General features: G+C 37.8%; 3 protein-coding genes across 11 annotated transcripts in view; 2 read left to right on the top strand and 1 right to left on the bottom strand.

Moving 5' to 3' along the window:
• Positions 1-1,385: 1,385 nt before the first annotated feature.
• On the bottom strand, positions 1,386-5,976 carry ikzf4 (IKAROS family zinc finger 4). 8 transcript variants are annotated; one of them, XM_013912526.1, is made up of 8 exons: positions 5,912-5,976; positions 4,738-4,795; positions 4,529-4,636; positions 3,665-3,919; positions 3,257-3,424; positions 2,996-3,145; positions 2,654-2,785; positions 1,386-2,299 (listed from the first exon to the last, which is right to left on the bottom strand). In XM_013912526.1, exons 2-8 carry the CDS (start codon positions 4,775-4,777, stop codon positions 1,413-1,415), a joined length of 1,740 nt encoding a protein of 579 aa, XP_013767980.1. In that variant the 5' UTR covers positions 4,778-4,795; positions 5,912-5,976; the 3' UTR covers positions 1,386-1,412. The 8 variants fall into 8 exon arrangements, with proteins under 8 accessions (XP_013767980.1, XP_013767984.1, XP_013767978.1 ...); XM_013912530.1 differs by having other exon boundaries at positions 4,529-4,633; positions 5,826-5,966; XM_013912524.1 differs by lacking the exon at positions 5,912-5,976 and adding an exon at positions 5,423-5,677.
• A 2,619-nt stretch (positions 5,977-8,595) lies between these two features.
• On the top strand, positions 8,596-13,781 carry rhebl1 (Ras homolog, mTORC1 binding like 1). The gene is made up of 8 exons (XM_005739650.1): positions 8,596-9,058; positions 10,610-10,681; positions 10,800-10,867; positions 10,974-11,056; positions 11,475-11,531; positions 11,654-11,701; positions 11,862-11,943; positions 12,046-13,781. Exons 1-8 carry the CDS (start codon positions 9,007-9,009, stop codon positions 12,136-12,138), a joined length of 555 nt encoding a protein of 184 aa, XP_005739707.1. The 5' UTR covers positions 8,596-9,006; the 3' UTR covers positions 12,139-13,781.
• A 2,627-nt stretch (positions 13,782-16,408) lies between these two features.
• prkag1 (protein kinase, AMP-activated, gamma 1 non-catalytic subunit) overlaps positions 16,409-18,886 on the top strand; it is a 6,662-nt gene continuing 4,184 nt past the window's right edge. For both annotated transcript variants that reach the window (XR_311904.1, XM_005739645.1), the window contains exons 1-7: positions 16,409-16,566; positions 17,605-17,656; positions 17,739-17,839; positions 17,921-18,002; positions 18,087-18,145; positions 18,311-18,356; positions 18,444-18,498. Coding sequence is in view for 1 of the 2 variants with exons in the window: in XM_005739645.1 (XP_005739702.1) it covers positions 16,558-16,566; positions 17,605-17,656; positions 17,739-17,839; positions 17,921-18,002; positions 18,087-18,145; positions 18,311-18,356; positions 18,444-18,498 (404 nt within the window). In the remaining variant the exon portion in view is untranslated. The remainder of the gene's footprint in view (positions 16,567-17,604; positions 17,657-17,738; positions 17,840-17,920; positions 18,003-18,086; positions 18,146-18,310; positions 18,357-18,443; positions 18,499-18,886) is intronic.

Below are 18,886 nucleotides of genomic sequence, written 5' to 3'. Positions count from 1 at the left end.
TAACAGGAAAAAAATGTAAATAAAAGTCTTTGTTTCTAACCCATGAGGACGGTAGTGAAGTGCTACTGATTTACTGCACACCCATGTCATAGCAGCATGTTTCAAAAGCCATGCACATTTCATCATCATCAACATTGCTCAGGCATCAGAATTGATCTTTGCTGATAAAACTGTTGGGGGTGGTGGGGGGAGCCAGACTTCTGTTAGATAGATTAAAAAGCTACAGTCAAACTACAAGACAGAAATGATCTTATATCTCACATCCTTCAGTCTGGTCAGAAACGTGTAGAAAGGCACGGGACAATGACGCAACACCAAAATCATGTTTAAATACAACATAAGCAGATTTGTTGATTATTATTGTTGGTTTGCCATATGAGGGAGTTTTTGTACGGGGAGAAAACAAACACCTTAACCTCCTTCGGTAATCTCTCAAGTTGTGGCAGTGATGCTCGAATCCTGTTCCTAGTGAGAAAAACATTCCACCTGTTTTTCCTCACATTTTCAGAGAAATGTGCAGGTCATTAATGTATTCTATAAAATAGTTTAATATAGTCATTGTATTCTGGCAGGTATCAGTGCAACAAAAGCAGTTATAGAAAAGGAAAACAATTCATACACTTCCAACACGGCATTCACTCACAGGAATAAAGGCCTTCATTTTCCATTTTACGTTTTAAATTTACTTTCAAAAACAATCACACACAATCTTGCAGCTTTCCTTTCTCTCAGACACACACACACTCTGTTCACTCCATTCACACTGAAACCAAAGTGCATTTCTATTCCAATGACAAACCCTCAAACATTAAAGTCTACATGACTTGGACTTGGTTTTTAAGTTTGGTCTGCACTTTACTTTGCATTATAAAACTTGTACAGAATCAACCCCGGGCTAGGAAAAAACCTGGCCGAACCTAAAGTCTGTTTGAGAATCACTTAATTGGAAAAAGTGCTTTTAGAAGGTGTCAAAAAAATTCTGTAGGGATTGCAAGCCTACAAACTTTATATTTAGCATTTTCTTTCATCTCTGCTAAAGTGTGCAAGGGGTGAAAGATTTCAGCAACAAAAGTCAGATTTGTCTACAATAATGTGTGCAGCAGAGCTAAAATTCTGAATTTTAGAGCAAGGCACATCTGTGGATGAAAAAGTGTTGGCTCTTCATCTACTTTAATAATTTAATATAGATTTCTTGTTAAAAGTGGACAGAAAGCAACTACTAGTCTAATTCTTTAAACATATACACGAGCTTTCCACTAATGCCAACTGTGTCGGTGTCGTTAGGAACATCAGTTTCACATCATCACAGATGCCTTTCGCTTTTGTGCAGACCAAACTCAACCAGTTCCCATTCTCAGTGTAAAATAAAAAAATTTAAAAAAAACTAAGGGCAGCAGGCTGTCCTTTTATTCTCAGTCAAAGATGTGCTCTCCACGGACAATGTGCGAAGAAAATTCATAGCGATCCTGGCTGCGATGGCCACAGATGTTGCACTCAAAAGGCTGCCGAAAACCATGGCAACCCATGTGGATTGTAAACATAACATGGTCCAGGAAAAGCACGCGGCAGTGCTCGCAGCGGAAAGAGCGCACAGCTCGCCCCTCCCCGTCTACAACCCGAAAAGTCTCCTTGGAGGTAGAAGAGGGTGCCGTAGGTGAGCTCGGTGTTGGAGCATGTGTGGGAGGAGGGAGAGCAGAATGGCCTCCATCCTCTCTTTTCATCTCCCGGTCTTTGGCATGACTGGGGCTGTGTCTGCCCCGACTCCTGTGGTGTGCAATGGGTGGAGGTGCTGGGTTATGGTTGTTAGAGTGGAGGAGGTGATGGCCGTTGTTACTGTACAAAGTCGGAGTCGGAGCACAGCTGTTGTAAGGCTCATCTGCCATGCTTTCTGTGTCCGTAGAATCCTGGCAGCCATTGCTAGGAGAAGGGGCGTGATTTCGACCCGGAGGCAGGTCTTCGTGACCCTCTGCTGCCTCCCTGCTCCCAACACCCACAGCTCCCAGGCCAGCTCCTGCCCCTGTGCAATCTAACCTTGGCCCAAGGGGAACAGGAGCATGACTGAAGCTGTGAATCGGCCTGAGTTCTGATAAACTTGAAGAGTGACTGGTGGGAAGGTGCAAGGATCTGAGTGTGTCTGATACCCGTCCTCTTCCAGTACCTGCAACACCTACATATTCTCCTCCCAGACCAGTAAAGTGTGGGGCATCAAGGTCCACTGGGTGCATGTCTCCATCTTTATCCAAACTAGCAGTGAGCTCGTAAGGTGTATCTGCAAGGTTGAGGCGTATGTGCTTCTGCCCTGCAACACAGAAAGATATGACTTTATAATACAGTACAATGACAGTCAGCATTTTGGATACATTCTCTATTTTACGATGATGCTGGTTATTTTCCTAATTTTACAAGATGCTCAAAACTTAGTTTTTTCCTTGTGTGTTTCTTTTTTCAGTTAGATTGCTATACTGAGAGCAGCTTTCAGACCTTTCCTAACCAAATAAATACTGTGTGCTAATTGGATATCTAAAATTATAGTGGCTGGTAATATAAGCACAACAAAAGATTTCTGTCTTACTTCATGCTGTATTCCAATTCAAGTAATGATTATTGCTTTCTGAGTTTCCTGAAACCGTCCACACTGAGACCAAATGCTCACCTACAAATTTTTGTGGCGTGGATCTCTTGCGTTTGGTGATGCTGTTGGCGAGCCGATCGATAAATGCCATCTTGTCTGAGGATGGCTGCAGTAGAGGATCTGGTATAAACTCTAGCTCTCTCATTTCCTCTCCTGTACAGAGTATAAACAAACTATTATTACTTTTATTTTAGGATTTTCTATTTGTGTTTGCCTAAATTCCGGTTTGGATAAAGTGGGTTCTAAGCGTTAACTTGCTAAGCTGGCAAACTACATGTCTACATTAGATGCTACTACACTCCCTTTAGGAGGCTGGTATTTCTTTAACACCATACTGTGCAAGTTATATCTATGAACACATACCTGAATTTGGTGCACTGGTTGGCTGCTGGAAATCCAGACTCTGTAAATAGCTATGACAGCGCTCACGGTGCTCCTCCAGAGTGCTTTGCTGCTTGTAACTACGGCCACAATAGCTGCACTTATACGGCTTCCCAACAGTTGGAGAAGACACTGGTAAAACAAGTGGAAATACGGCATTTTCACTGTTATTGTACACTACAATGGAAAAAAAAACTGAAGCAAACAACACACAAACACCTACCAGGCTTGAATCTGTCCTACCTGCATGAGTGCGAAGATGGCCGGTAAGTGCATCCCGTCTTCGACAGGCATAGCTGCAGAAGGGACATTTAAAGGGCTTCTCCCCTGAGTGCAGCTTGATGTGGCGGAGTAGGTTTCCCTTTTGAGTGAAGGACGCGCCACACTGATTACACTGAAATGGTCGCTCACCTGTAGAAAACTTAAACTTGGTAACTCAACCTCTTAAGCATAATTTCTATTTCAAAAAATTTGAGTTAGTTGCAACTATACCTCAAAGGTTTTTTTTTAAGTCAATATAGTACATCAATTGTATACAATGCTGATTTTCTATAAAATTCCAAGATGTCCCCCCCCTCATCTGACCTAGTTTCATTAATAACAAGCAAAGATACCATCTCTATATTTATCCAAACTCAACTGACTGATCACCTGTGTGGCTGCGTTTGTGCACCATAAGCACATTAGGCCCAATGCAGATCATTCCACAGATGTCACACTTGAGCTTTCCATTTGGCAGTCTGGTGGCTCCACTTGGCATAGTTTCAGAATTGGTGAGCTCTCTATAGCTTGTGACAGCCTCAGAACCTTGCTCTGGACCTCCTTCCTCCACCCGCTCTCCTCGCTCATCTTCAGTACTCCGACCTGGGTCTTCATCACTATACAACTCCACTTTAATGGAGTTGGCTACAGAAGTACAAGAGCATTTGTGTTATACAGCAAAACAATAATCGGAAACACACCAGCAAGCCTACTTCAGACTGGCTAAAAATAAAAAAAGATTTTGGAGTGGCCTAGTCAGTATCCGGACTTAAATCAGATTGAGATGCTTTGGCATGATCTTAAACAGGTCATTTATGTTTGAAAACCCAACAGTGTTTTCAAAACATTTTGAAAACAATTCTCCAAAGATGTGTGAGCCAAAATTCCTCCACAGCAATGTGAAAGAATCACTGCTAGTTATCACAAATGCTTGATTGCAGTTATATATGTTATATAATGTATTTGCTTGGATTATATTTCAATTTTGTTCGGTGATCTTAAACATGTAAGTGGGAAATCATGGGATGTAGTTCACAATGCTGTAAAATACTTTCCCCAGCACTGTAGGGTGAATAGTGCTGCTCCAGTAAGTTAATTTAAAATTCATATTATTAATGTATAAACATAATCTGAAAAAAGAAGATTATAAAAATATTTATCTAGATTAGAAAATAAAAATTTGACAATCATACTGAGAGAATAAAAAGCTTCATATAGATGGAACTAATGAAGATGCTATAAGTTCTCACTGACCACTGAGGGAGCGACTGGGAGAGTTTTCCTTGCTGTTTGGGGTGCTCACTGTTGGACCTCCAAGAGCTCCAGAAAACTCTCTTTCCAATGAAGAGTCTCCACTACCTGCTGCCAAGAAAAGAACCAAAATAAGATATATCATTTAAAAAAAAACATGCCTAATTTAGAAGGTAAGTATATATGGGTGACTAAATAAATCAGAGCTGCACCTGATATGTAAGACCGTCCATTGCAGTCATCAACATCCATACTAGTTCAGACTGAATACTGAAATGACATTTGTGACAAACATAAATTCTCTTTCACGCACACAAACCTAACCATTTGTCTACAATCGCTTAATTCTTTAAACATGAATTATTGCAGGTTGAGGTCGGAACGTGACATTTTCTGAAATCAAGTAATTGTGGTGTGGCTTAGATTGTAAACAGCACGTTAGACTACACCCCTTTCAATTAACAAAGGGATAAAAAACTAAATAAACGCTTACATTTAATTTTCTAACTAAGACGTAATATCGTTAATTTGTTGTTGCGGCGCAAGAACGGCCATTCATTTATAACAACAACAATTTAAAAAATCAAATCAAATCCGTGTCTGTTGCTATCAATAAGATCAATCGTGCAAAAAAAATAATTAACTAGCAGCTAATCTCAGCATCGTACCTAACCTTACCAACCCCAGATAAGACTCCCTAACAATTGAGGTGAGCGATGACAACGCTGCTAAAGTGACTTAAAGTTGCGCTAATCTAACATGAGAAAGATTAAATCGGAAATTGAGACAATAAACGACAAAAAACGGTGCAAACGTTTACATAACGGTGGCGTTGAGGTAACCTAAGTTTACGGCCTTGGCGGCTAACGTTAGCCTACTGCATGTGATGGAAATTACCGTTGGCCAAGTTAGCTAAACTTAACACTTTAACGTTACGGCGGTGTGCCATCACCGACAGCTTGCTAGAAAGCACGGAGCAAAGTTGGAATTAAGTAACATGCGCGGCGATGCGAGTAGATAGCGCTGACTTGTGACAATAATTAACTAGGGCTGACTTGGACACTCCTCGGCGTCGTGTTTAACGCTAGCATAACAAACCAACGCTAGCCTAACGAGCTAGCCACTACTGCCAGTGTTTCCTAAACGGTTGCTATGGCACCCACAGCCAGCCACAATGCTACAGCTAGCCCGCTAGCTGTTGGCCTGCTCCCCTAGCAGCTTTAAAGCTGACTTGTATAAAACAACACCACAGAAGCAGTAGTTTTAAAGCTGCCCAGTTGTCCAGTAACTACTAAATTACCTTTCCCTGTAAGGGCCGTTTCAGTGAGCTTATTCCGTATTTTCATCTGTTTGATTATGACAGCAGCATTTCCTGGCAGGGTTTACCTCCAGCTTCAAATAATTTCCGGGTTACATCTCCAACGCAGCAACAGATACCCGTTTCCCAGAGCTCTGGTTAACTGCACAACCATCACCCGGCTCATAAAGCAAGCATGCAAATTAATTTGTAATAATTTATGTTGAATATTAAATTAAAAATATTTTCAACACAACCACTTTTAGTTACAAATAGCCCAAGATTTCTTTGTTAATGGTTTCTTCAAAAGTAACCTTGCAAACCTTAGCTGTGCTGCTATATTTTTTTAAGAGAGAAGATTGTTTCTCATGGCAACCCTTTAAAAACAAGTCATACTTGTTCAGTCATTTTCTAATTGTACTGTCATGAACTTTATCATTTACATGCTAACTGAGGAATATGGAGTCCAAGATGTGAGTCTTGGGGGTTTTTTGGCATTTTTTCTGAGCACTGCATGGTTTGACCTTGGCGTGAATTTGCTAGCACATCCACTCCTGGGAAGATTATGGCATTGTGTTAACACACACCAGATGCTAAGATCCCAAGCCTGTGGGTTCTATGCAGTATGCTTTCTGTTCCTAGGACTGCATTCTTCTGGAGAGAGATTTCTTTACAGCTCCTGATGGTTCATCCCATCAATTCCCAGTATGTCTTGTCTTAAACGAAATAACTAAATGGTGAGGTATGCATCTTCACTGTTAGAGAATACGTTTTTAAAAAAAGAACATGATTATGACTTCAGCTGAACATATAAACAAGTCACTCAAATAAATGTATTCCGCTGCGGCATTGTTTAACCCAGCCTAAATAAATAATTAAATACACGTTTCTTTTTATTTCAGTTTTATTATATATGTTTGTGGCAGCTGGCACTAGCACTAATTTTTTTGCACATTTTCCCGGTGGTGCTCATACAGGTTTTAAAGACCTGGGCAAAGGTTTTAGTCACTGATCCAGCAATGAGTGATTCCTCTTCCCATCAGACTGTTTTTAAATGTGTTTTGCATCAATATACAGATAATTGTACTCAGCAAGGAATCATAATACTTTTCCCACTACTGCTGTGGATCAGAGCTGGGTACTTTTCTCTTCCTGCCACATACTCTGTGTTTACAAAAGGTAAATCGGGTGGTTTTTTCCAGTGTATTAAAATGATATCCTTTAGCGGTTATCTTTGAGATTCATATTTTGAATAAATACATTATAAGCTGATGAAATGCATTTAAAAAAGATTTAAAAAAACTAAAAATAACTGAAATTATTTTGTGAAAAAACCAAAAGGAAATAAAACATTTAGAGGAAATGTTGTTTTAGTATTTGTTGGTTTGGTAAAATTTGTTATTACAACATGTGTGGTGATATTAAGGCTTGTTTCTGCCACTGAAGAAAAACGACAACAAAAAGAAGTAAGTGAAAAATGTCAAGTTATTATATCCAATTTTCACGTTAGATAGCCTGATCAACTTACAGGAAAAATATTAATTAGTGGTGGAAACAATCTTCCTTATGATGACACTTTGGTGGATGTGTTTATTGAGACCTTGGAGTTCTACAAGACTGAACGTTATACTAGTTTTCCTAAATCGTGCGTCTCACATATGCCCTCCAAACAATACTTACAAAGACTGAAACTGACTAACTAAATAAATAAATAAAAAATCTGAACATTTTCAAACAACAAAAACTAAACTCAAATGGTCAAACCTGCTATGAAACTAACTGAAACTAAACTGAATTAAGAATAATAATTTTAAAAAAAGTAAAAAAAAAAACCCTCCCTAAAAACTAATTAAATAGTCCAAACCTATAACTCCTCCTCTCTCATCCCAGCTTCTTGGTAACCATGTCAAATATAACAGTTAAAATAAGATATAAATCCACAATTTCTGTTCATCCACATATGTCCCTTATATTTTTTAAACCATTTATTCAACATCAACATATTTTAAAGAACAACAATTATATTCTGCAAATTGTTTCCCACAGCGTGTGTGCAATCAACTTCCTGAAACCTACTTGGCCTGGAAAAGGAAGAGACAAAAAAGTAAGCAACATGACAAAAAGGAGTTGACATGTGCTAATACCATGGCTAGACCAAAAGTCAGTCCTCTTTGGCATATTTTTTATTTTTCCCCAATCTTTTCTGAGTGTCATTTTAACATGTTACCCAAATTCATTCTCGACTTTTACACTACATCACATTCTGCAGCTGACATCTTTTTCCAAGAAAACGCTAAAACTAGCACAGATATGCAACTCTGGTACTATACATATAAAACAAACATTACAAACATTTATTAAAAACATATGAAATATTATTAAACAGTCCTGAGTATGTATTTGCCAGAGATACAGTAATTTCTTTTAGACTTCAGCGGGTCCAAAATTACTTACAAATCTCTCTCCACACAATATCTTTAAAATTGCATAGCACACAACAAATAATATATATCATAAAACGTTTACCTTTGATTTATTGCTTATTATTATTTTTTAAGTAAATTGTCCCCCAATTGTAGAATGCCCCCTAAGTCTAAAAAAAATCATGTCTGCACTGAAACTTGGAAAATCAACACTGCTTTATCTGACATTTCTCCGGGTACTGTGCATTGAAGGTCGGTCTGGAAAAGTCTAAAAAAAAGTAAGTATGGTGGTCACGCACACGCTGGGACGTACAAAGAGTGACCTCTGCTGTGCAAACGGCCCGTGCCGCTCTGACGTGTGGGCTGATTTTACGACGGTGTGCTTACACAATGACAGTTTCCGTCAGTTTGACTTGCAGATAGCAGCGACCGCGTTGAACCAGCTTTTTTTTCCTCCCCCCCTCCCCGTTTCCACTTTGGGTTGAAACGACAGTTACATCCTTTCAGAATACCCACCAGAATCGATGATGTACTGGATGAAGGCAGGGGCTTAGTTTTATACGACTATAAGCTGTATTTACGGTAGCTAAACTCTGCAGTTCCAGTTTGAGGCCCAGCGGAGAACTCGAGCGGCGGCTCGAAAAAGTTTGTTGTTGTCACGTGACGCGAGACGAATGTGGCGATAAAAGTTTGCTTAGATAGTAAATATAGGTGGCGTACTACATTTTTCAAAGACCTACTCAACACCGTTTTTCACTACAATGCCTCAACCGAAATACAGAAAGATCGCCGTTATAGGTTACCGGTCTGTAGGTGAGTACAGGTTCGAGCTCTTGCACAGCTAGCTTGGGTAACAGGCTAACGTCCTGGCTTTGTTTTCCTTGTGAGCGTATCCGAAGTACAACAGTAACGCTAGCTTACCTTTGTTTCTCAGGGCTCTTTTTTTCTCTTCTACATTAACTACTAAAGCACCTTCAAGTCAACCAGTGTTGCTGTACAGTTGTATCCACACGTTTCTAGATGAAAGGTGACCGGTGAAAATAAACTTAGCCGGGGATAACCTGGTGGAGTGCCAAGTAATGTGTACTCCAAACTTCTAGTTTAGCAGGTCAATCATAACGTCCAGATTTTAAGAAACTCAATCTGCAACAAGAATAAACCTCTTATTGTATTATTTAAATTAGTTTAAATTATGAAACCTCATTGTGTGACCAATGAAGCGCCATAATTTGTTGTTCTGGCCTAGTGACTTTTTGTTTACACAAGTGTCGGCGTCTGTATTAAAAAGGAGAGTGTAAAGTATGTCCTTTTAAAATCTGTTGTTTTAAAAAAACAAAACAAAACTCTTGAAAGAGAGTTTCTTTCTTAAAGTCTACAAATAAATCAACTACAGTTTTGAATCAGCATCGGTATAGTAATAGGTGCATGTGTTTTACAGAGAAATATCAGTATTTGTCACAGAAACTAAAAATGAAACTAAAATAATAAAAACCAAACTGAAATGAACAAACCCACTAACTGAAAACTAAACCTAATTACCTAATTAGAATTTTTTTTTAAAAAGTAAAAATTCTGGTATTTAAAGAAATATACATGTAATTTAACTTAATTGTTAGTATCTTTAAGATTTAAGACTTTGTACAGTACTTCCTTTAAAACTGTGTTCTTTTGAAATAGCACTTAAAAACGTTTCTCTTTCTGTATGTCCATAATTAAATAATCTACAGTTCTGATTCAGAAACTGTACTATAATATGTGCAGGTGTTTTACAGAGAAATATCAGTTTTGTCACTGTGAAAACTTTTATCACATCAATACTTAGATAAATTATAATTCTAAATTCATTTACATGCCTACATAAAATTTGTATATACTCATAAAACGTTTATAGCTGTAACAGAACATAACCCCATAGGAATGCTACATGTCAGCATTTTATGGTTGTATAGCAGATACGTCTACAGGGGTAGGCAACTCAAGGCCTCGAGTGCCGGTGTCCTGCAGGTTTTAGATGTGTTCTTGATCCAACACAGCTGATTCAAATGGCTAAATTACCTCCCCAACATGTGCTGAAGTTCTCCAGAGGCCTGGTAATGTTAGCTTATCTAGACACCACAGGGGGACTATAATTGGACATTAAAATAACTATGTTAAACATTTACTGTGGCAATACATCTTAAATTCCTGACCAGGTTGTAGAATTTGTAGGATTTGTAGTGTGTTAAAATTACTTATCTACAATATAAAGGCTTAAACGATCAAGAAATCAACAACAAGCACAAGCTGTTTAAATCATGTCTCAGAATAATTGTAACTAACTGCATAATGTTTGTTTATGTTTTTATTTTATTTTTTAACGCTCAGGAAAGTCATCCCTTACAATACAGTTTGTGGAAGGGCAGTTTGTCGATTCCTATGACCCCACCATTGAAAACAGTAAGTTTGCCATTAGTTTTTTCTTTTTTGGTACAGTGTTACAACAAAGACATTTTTTCCTGTTTGATTGCATATACTGAATTGTAAAACTAGTTCACCTTTCTTTCCTTTAACAAAGCCTTTAACAAAATGGTCAGTGTGAATGGTCAAGACTTCAATCTTCAGCTAGTTGATACAGCTGGACAAGTAAGTAGTTTATGTTAATATGTAAACTAACGCCGAGCATTTTTCAGTCGATAATTTGCCCATGTCATAACATGTGCTCAGATGTCTTATTTGCCCTTGTCTGTAGGATGAGTACTCAATTTTTCCACAATCCCACTCAATGGACATCCATGGCTATGTCCTTGTCTATTCAGTGACTTCCATGAAGAGGTGAGTTGATGATTGGGACTGATTTTGGATACACTAGCACAGGTTTCCAGACTCTTTGTACTACAACTGCCATGCTTTATGTTTCTAGAAAATCATACCAACACTGTGATTTGACATATTTTCAGATATAGCCTCCGAGGGAAGCTGATAATACACTAATCAGAAAACACAAGTGTAGTCTTTTTTTTACCCTTATTTTTTGCAGTCATGTTATATTCTCTTTTTTCTTACTGTCATAAAGTGTTTTTCAATCAAATCCACTTTATTATAATTTTCCAGGCTGTAGTTTTTTGTTTTTTTTTTGTTTTAGGTTTTTTTTGTACAAAATGTTTATTGTGATAAATTATAGATACATAAGATGTATGTTAAATCTACTGTCTGATCAGTGTCTCACATGCTGAAATATCTTTCTGTTCAGTTTTGAAGTTGTGCAGGTTCTACATGATAAACTGCTAGACATGGTTGGGAAGATTCAGTAAGTTTAGCTGGTTCTTTAAATTTCAATATTTTCTATGTTGTCTTTTTGTTCCCTTTTCTTTTCTTTTTTTTTTTTCTCTTTAAGTTATGTTTAATACAATCAGGCTTTTGTCTTTTTAGGGTCCCAACTGTTCTTGTAGGGAACAAAAAAGATCTCCATATGGAAAGGTAATCCAGATTTCGGAAAGTGTAAAAAATATATCTTAGTAGAATGGTAACTGTACCAATGGCACCTTTTTGTTTTTAATATTCTAATATTTATGTATTTATTTTTGTTTGTTTGTTTGTTTTGCTTGTTGTTGTTTTGTTTTGTTTTTTTTCCTTTCAGGGTTATCAAGCCAGAGGAGGGAAAAAAACTTGCTGATTCCTGGGGTGCTGCATTCATGGAGTCCTCAGCCAAGGAAAACGAGGTAGTGAGAAATATCTTATTGAATGCTAACTCTGAATGCTAGCGAGTCCACATTAATTTCTGAGAACATTAACACTCTAATGGCAACATTCTTGCGATGCAGACTGCTGTGGAGGTTTTCAAGCGGATCATTTTGGAGATGGAGAAAGCTGATGGCAATGCTCCCCCAGAGGAGAAGAAGTGCATTGTGATGTGAAAGTGTATCCAACACATCAGTAAGCTAACTTACTGAAGACAGGAGGCACAACTTCACCAGCTTGCCAATCGTGACCTCACCGACACCAAGACACAGCGGTGGAACTTTTCTGCTTCATTGTGATGTTAGATTAATTTACATAGCAAAGCAACTGCTCAGACAGTTGAGAAACTGAGACAGAAGTTTCTAAGACAAGGATTAAACTCTGTTTTAAACAAAGCAGCATCTTCGATGAACACCACCTTCCAATATTGAAATGTAAGCTACGTCTGGGCATAATCTTGATTTTTCTTTTTTCTTTTTTTCTTTTTTTTGAGTTGAGTTGAGCAAAATCCTCGGAAAACAAAATTAGACATTCAGATTTGTTGCTTCATGTTGATTGCATCATTTCCCCCCTAATCTTTGAGAAATCACTGGCATATGCCTTATTACTCTCCAGTGATGGCTGGTTAATGGTCTTTCCGAGGACTGGTGTATTACTTCAGCTGGTCTTTTTTGGCATCGATGCAGAGTCGCAGTTCACATTGCTTTAAATGTGGTGTTAAAGTGTTATTGTTTCTTACAAATGGTGGGTTTCTTTGGATAGCCTATACTGACATTGTACATTAGATATCCCACTGTGGTTTCACAGTCCTCACTGTAATAACTTTGTCTCCTCATCTTCAGGTACCTTTCACTAATGAACTGTGGGGCTGTATCTTTATGACAAGAGAAGTCTGTTATATATTCAAATATTTGACAACTCACATCTTAGGTTCTGATAAACAGACTGTCATTGTTTCTACATTTTAATTTCTGATTAACTGTAATAAAGATGTTATGGACAGCACTCAGAGAGATTTAGGATAGATTTGAGTAGATCTTTGCTATTTACCACTTATGGCCTTTTTAAAAAAATAAAATAAAATAAAAATTTAATCTTAGAAATTGGTTTTTGGTATCATTGGTTATCTCTTGAGTGATGCAGTTTTGCTCTCTTAAATATCCTAAGTAGAGTTTATGCATATATGTGCATTGTTAATTATGAACATTGAGGGTTTTTTTTTAAATACTTTTTAACATTGTGTAAGGTTAAGTGGCAAAATGCCTGAGTTAGCTTAGAATTTATTATTATCTTTTTTGATCTGGTGGTTTTGATTTGATGGTTCCTGTGGGTTCGATAAAGCCAAGTCAGTATGGTATGCAGTCCACTGAATTCAAACTGTGGACTTGCATGGTTGCAGTCAGATACTTGAGGTCCTTAATGATGATGTGTTTTTTTTGTTTTTCCTCATAGAATCTGTAGCCTTATGAATATGTGACAAACTGTGGAGCTTCTCCCCATAATCCCGATGTTGTACCTTTAGTGGTTAATTGTAACTTTTTATCAAGTGCTGTGCTGAATGAATAGCTGCAAATTGATGACGATGGTTGAACAGAAGCTGGTGATGCTGTGTCTTGTGCCTTACTGTTGTTCAAACTCCCTCATCTGCTTCCTTTCATGACTCAAGGTGCTCTTAAAAGTATTTTTCCCCCCTTCTGTTAACTTGACACCTTGGGTGTAGGTGTCGTACACCTGAACACCAATATTTCCCTATGGGTCAATGTTGATTCAGAAATCTTGCTGTAAACAGTTTTGTATATAAATAAATCTGTTACTCATCTGATGTGCCTGATGACTTTGCCCCCCCCCCCCTTTTTTTGGAACTTAGCTTGTGAAATTAGTTTTATTAAATCTGCTTTTTGTACAAGAAATTTTTTTATTTTATTTTAAGTTTTATTGCCCTTTACTACAAGATTTGAGTACTCTACCCATTCAAATTTGATGTTACTCAATAGAGAAACTAACTGCTGACATCAGTCCATCTAGTATTATTTAACAGGCCGATGATGGTCAATAGGACAATTATATGCAGATACCAATATATTAGAGCATCCTTAATATTGTGAATATTGATTATATTGGTGATATATGTGATGAAAATTTTTTGCTGTTAGCAGATGATTCCAATTGGGGTTTTTTGTTGTTGTTCTATAGTGATTCCCAAAGCTACTTAAACTAAATGCATAAAAAGGGGTTCTTTTTCAGTTTTGAAATCATGTTAAATATTCATATTGACATACTTTCTTTAAAAAAAAAAATCACAAATAATAATAAAGCTATGGGATTTAAGTTGCGTGTAGTTCTTTGTTTATGTGATACAGATGATGGAGATAAAGTGCAGAAGTCTCACCAGATAAAAGTTCAGCTATTAATGAGGAAGAAATAAATCACTGTGGAAAATACAAAGAGAAGGAAGTAAGGAAATTTATTGAGTTCAGTGTAGTAAAGGTTTTTTTTTTCTTTTGTTTTTTTTTTAGAAATTTAGAGGTGTGATTTGGGTTTTCAGTGTCCTGTAAAATAGCCATATTTATATTATTTGAAAATAAATGGTACTGGTAGTTAGTACTGGCATTATATTTGAGTCAAATCAAAATTGTATTTTTCCAAAAACTGCAATTAAGTCACATTGTTTTTGCCTTATAAAAGAGATACTGGTGGTATTTCTGATAATATTCATAAAGGGAGATGCTTCTACTGCTCTGCAAAACAGTTATCAGGTGTAAAATTGTGCATATATATATATAACTGGGTCACTGCAGCAGATTTCAATGCAAGACACCCTACGAGACCACTCAACTCCCATGCTACAGTCAGCAAACTGCTTGCTAAGTTTCGTGAAACTGGTTCCGTGTTTGATTTGCCAAAATGTGGACACAAGAAAACTGTCACTAATGAAGAAACATCAGTGGCTGTCCTAGTTTCATTCAGCAAGAGCCCACAGTGTAGCACTTGTCGCATGTCACTGGAGAGTGGCATTAGTCGAACATCCTTCGGCGGATATTAGCTACTCACAAATGGCACCCTTACAAACTCCAGCTGCTGCAGCATCTCAACGAGGATGACCCAGATCGGCACACAGAATTTGCAGAATGGGCAAAACAAAAATTGGAACAGGACCCTCAGTTCATGCAGAAGATTTTGTTCAGTGATGAGGCAAACTTTTATGTGAACGGTGAAGTTAACAAACAAAACCACCGCTATTGGTCTGACACTAACCCACATTGGATGGATCCCTCCAAGACTGTTGGAACAACAAAAGTGATGGTTTGGTGTGGTATATGGGGTACAACGATAGTGGGTCCATTCTTCATCAATGGAAACCTCAAGGCCGCTGGATATTTGAAATTGCTACATGATGATGTGTTTCCCTCTTTATGCACTGAAGCTGGCACGTTCCCTGAGATTTTCCAGAAGATGGTGCACCACTACATTACGGGTGCCAGGGCCGAGCATTCCTAGATGAACAGTTTCCTGGAAAGTGGATTGGTCGTCGTGGGCCAGTTGAATGGCCCCCAAGGTCTCCCGATCTGACCCCCTTAGACTTTTATCTTTGGGGTCATGTGAAGGCAATTGTCTATGGTGTGAAGATACGAGATGTATAGCACCTGAAACTACGGATACTGGATGAAACCAAGCACACCATTGTTTTTCTTGTGACATTACCAATAAGTCTGATGTGTCACATGGCCCTCTTCCTATTGAAAAAAAACAAAAGTTGTATCCAAGATGGCCGAGTTCTAAATGGCCACCATGGTCACCACCCATCTTGAGGAGTTTGCCCCCTCACATATACTAATGTGCCACAAACAGGACTTTAATATCACCAACCACTCCCGTTTTATTACGGTGTATCCATATAAATGGCCCATCCTGTACGTGTGTGTGTGTGAGAGAGAGAGATGCTTGTGACGTGTATAGTCTACTTTCTTCTTTTATTATATAGTATTATTGTTATATGTTAGAGGTTATGCTGCTTCTAATTATTCTGCTCTGAAACTGAAACTGAGAAGACTCACGTATTTTCTCAGCCAGTTTTTTCAATATTTACCAATGTCCCCAATTTCCCATCTTCATACTGCTCAATAGTGGCTGAGTCCCACATATTACTGTATATACCTGAATATACCTTATCAACCAAAACCTTTTTTTTTAAGTTGTCTGAGCCAAAAAGCACTAGAGAAGATTTTCTTAAGCGTTAACTTTTTTTTGTTCAACCAAACTTTACGTAGCATCTGAATGCAAGAGTTCCAAGACAACAGAGTAACTCTAAATAGTTGGGGAATTTTTCAGTTTTCCTTAAAAGTAATATTCCATAGGACTCCTAAACGCTTTTTTATTTACACAATAATAAAACAAACTACAAATTCTTTACTCCTGAGCGCTACCTGCTTCAGAGCTAAAATGACATCCCTGGAGTGCGGCAATATTACGGCAATTACGGCAGAGACAACACAACCATTCATGCTGATCGTTGTTAGTTAGTTAGCGGAAGACCTTCGAGGTTTGGAGAGCTGCACACGAAACCGGCTACAGAGAAGCGAATCAGCGAATGGAACATGGAGTGTGTAAGTTAGTAGCTTGCATATACAGAGAGGTTTTCCACCCAGCTTTCTCACGTTTAAACCAAATGAACTTACCCGACTTTTTGAAGCATGCTAACGGTACAAGCTAGCTAGCGAGCAAATTCTTGGTGGAGTGGTCGTTGGGGCCAACCCGCTTATTATTGCACTTAGTCAGTTGTCAGGAAAACGGATATAATTATCAGTCCCGGTACCTGTCACAATTACCAGTAAAATGTAACAATACGCGACATAATGACGCAGCTTAAGAGCCTTAGCGTAAGTAGAAAGTCACCTCGACAGGCTCAGTAATGTCAACTGACTGACAGGCTAGGTAATACTCCGCTAACCTTTCTGTTATAGTATTTATTTATTTTCCAAAGTTTCGTTACTTGTCAGTGTAACCGAGTCTTTTTGGACACCTAGAAATCACAAAATTATCTCACTAATTACAGAGGATCTTATTTGACTGCAAAGTTATACTGTTTGATGTTTAGCCAGCTGCTTAAGTGCAGTCTATGGCTCGGTGTTAAAGTACAGTTACCCACGTCTCAGAGTCAAGTCATAAACAATGAAACTGTTCACATTTTCGTGGTTTTCATGACTCCTCTGGAAACAGCTGACCTGTCAGCGACACTTCCAGTGAATACACGTTTATCAGAGGACTCATTGGGCTGTACTTCTTACGGTCTTTAAACTTTTTTTCCGACATCAGCTACGATAAACTTCTTTAAAACAAACAATAAACTTCAGATCTGACTTTGTCGTGCATGTCAAAAACAGACATTCCCACATCTTACCCAATATATCAGGTTGCGAAACTTTACATAAACACAACCATTTTTCTAGAAATAACCACTTCTAGAAATATCAGGTTATTTCTAGAAATGCTTTGTATGGATGTATCTCTTTTGTGCCCCAAAAATTGTAAATATTAAAATGTATAAAATAAAGTGTTGTAGTGTCAGAGCAATATTGGTGTGATATAATAGAACGCAACCAAAAAATATTACTTCATTTGGTGATATAAACGTTATCTTTCAGATTCCAGTAACTATTGATGATCTTGAGAGCAAGAAGGACCCAGTCATTGAAGGTAAGGGGCTTGCAACACAGTCTGTCATGCTGGGAAACAGTTATTTTTAGAAAATAGTGACAGCTGATTCTCATTCCTGTAGATCCAGAACACAATGTGTACACCAGGTTTATGAAGTCCCATCGTTGTTATGACCTTGTGCCCACCAGCTCCAAATTAGTTGTGTTTGATACATCACTTCAGGTAAAACAAAAGCCCTAAATTAAATACATATATTTTTCATGATCTAGTATAGCTTTAATCTGTTGTGCAATTCATCCTCAGGTGAAAAAGGCCTTTTTTGCTCTTGTTTCTAACGGGGTGCGAGCTGCGCCTTTATGGGATAGCAAGAAGCAGTGTTTCGTTGGTAAGAGTAACTTTCATTTGGCTCTGTTGCACTAAAAAAAAAAAAGAAGTTGAATAATAATGGACTCCTGTTTCTGCTCTGCAGGTATGCTAACCATCACAGACTTCATTAACATTCTTCATCGCTATTACAAATCTCCATTGGTAAGATGTAGACACTGAATAGATGCAACCAATTAAATCTCAAACTTAACTAAAACAACCGTGGATGGAGTTTATGTATATTTGACCTTATTTTTGGTCAAACATGCACTTTCTCTTCGTTTCTGCATTACTTGATCCCTCCATTCACTTATTGTAAATTTTCAGGTTCAGATATATGAGTTGGAAGAGCACAAAATTGAAACCTGGAGAGGTGAAAATCCTTTATTAATATGTAACATAATGTACTTGTAATATCTTAAAGGCAAAATTCATATTTGTCTTTTCTTATTTCCAATAGAGGTGTATCTTCAAGACTCTTTCAAGCCCCTGGTTAGCATATCTCCTAATGCAAGGTAAGTAACAGAATGTGCTATTTTAAGTTTGTGAATGCTTATTTGCACTATAATATTAAACTCTGAAAAGTCCCTTTGGATGTTAGTTTGTTGACCAGAATCACTTTGCATAGATATACTATTGAGAAGGAAAGGCTAGAGTATACAACCTCGATTCCCCCAAACCTTGGGATCCTGTGTTGAAATCTAAATAAAAACGAATGATATGCGTGTTTGCCAAACATGGCAAACCCACCCACAATAATTTTGAATTCGATGTCAACAACGCATCTCAAATGTTGGGACATGGCCATATTTAGCTATGTGTAGCGTCCTTTTTTTATTTATTTATTTATTTATTTATTTTTTTTGGAAAAAGTGTGTCCTTTCTTCTTTGTATTCACATTTT

This window comes from Pundamilia nyererei, unplaced genomic scaffold, assembly GCF_000239375.1.
Source record: "Pundamilia nyererei isolate P.nyererei 1_Seehausen unplaced genomic scaffold, PunNye1.0 scaffold00092, whole genome shotgun sequence".
In the NCBI taxonomy this organism is placed as follows: domain Eukaryota; kingdom Metazoa; phylum Chordata; class Actinopteri; order Cichliformes; family Cichlidae; genus Pundamilia; species Pundamilia nyererei.
Note: the sequence above shows the minus strand (reverse complement) of the source record. Positions and strands in the feature narration are given on the sequence as shown.

Bases quoted from the DNA above. Each gene is read 5' to 3' on its own strand.
- rhebl1 (XM_005739650.1), top strand. From the start codon at position 9,007: ATGCCTCAACCGAAATACAGAAAGATCGCCGTTATAGGTTACCGGTCT. The intron at 11,532-11,653 runs GTAAGTTTAGCT...TTGTCTTTTTAG, and splicing joins GACATGGTTGGGAAGATTCA to GGTCCCAACTGTTCTTGTAG. The intron at 11,944-12,045 runs GTAGTGAGAAAT...CTTGCGATGCAG, and splicing joins CCTCAGCCAAGGAAAACGAG to ACTGCTGTGGAGGTTTTCAA.
- ikzf4 (XM_013912526.1), bottom strand. From the start codon at position 4,777: ATGGATGTTGATGACTGCAATGGACGGTCTTACATATCAG. The intron at 3,920-4,528 runs GTCAGTGAGAAC...GTACTTCTGTAG, and splicing joins TCCCAGTCGCTCCCTCAGTG to CCAACTCCATTAAAGTGGAG. The intron at 3,146-3,256 runs GTAGGACAGATT...TTGTTTTACCAG, and splicing joins CCATCTTCGCACTCATGCAG to TGTCTTCTCCAACTGTTGGG.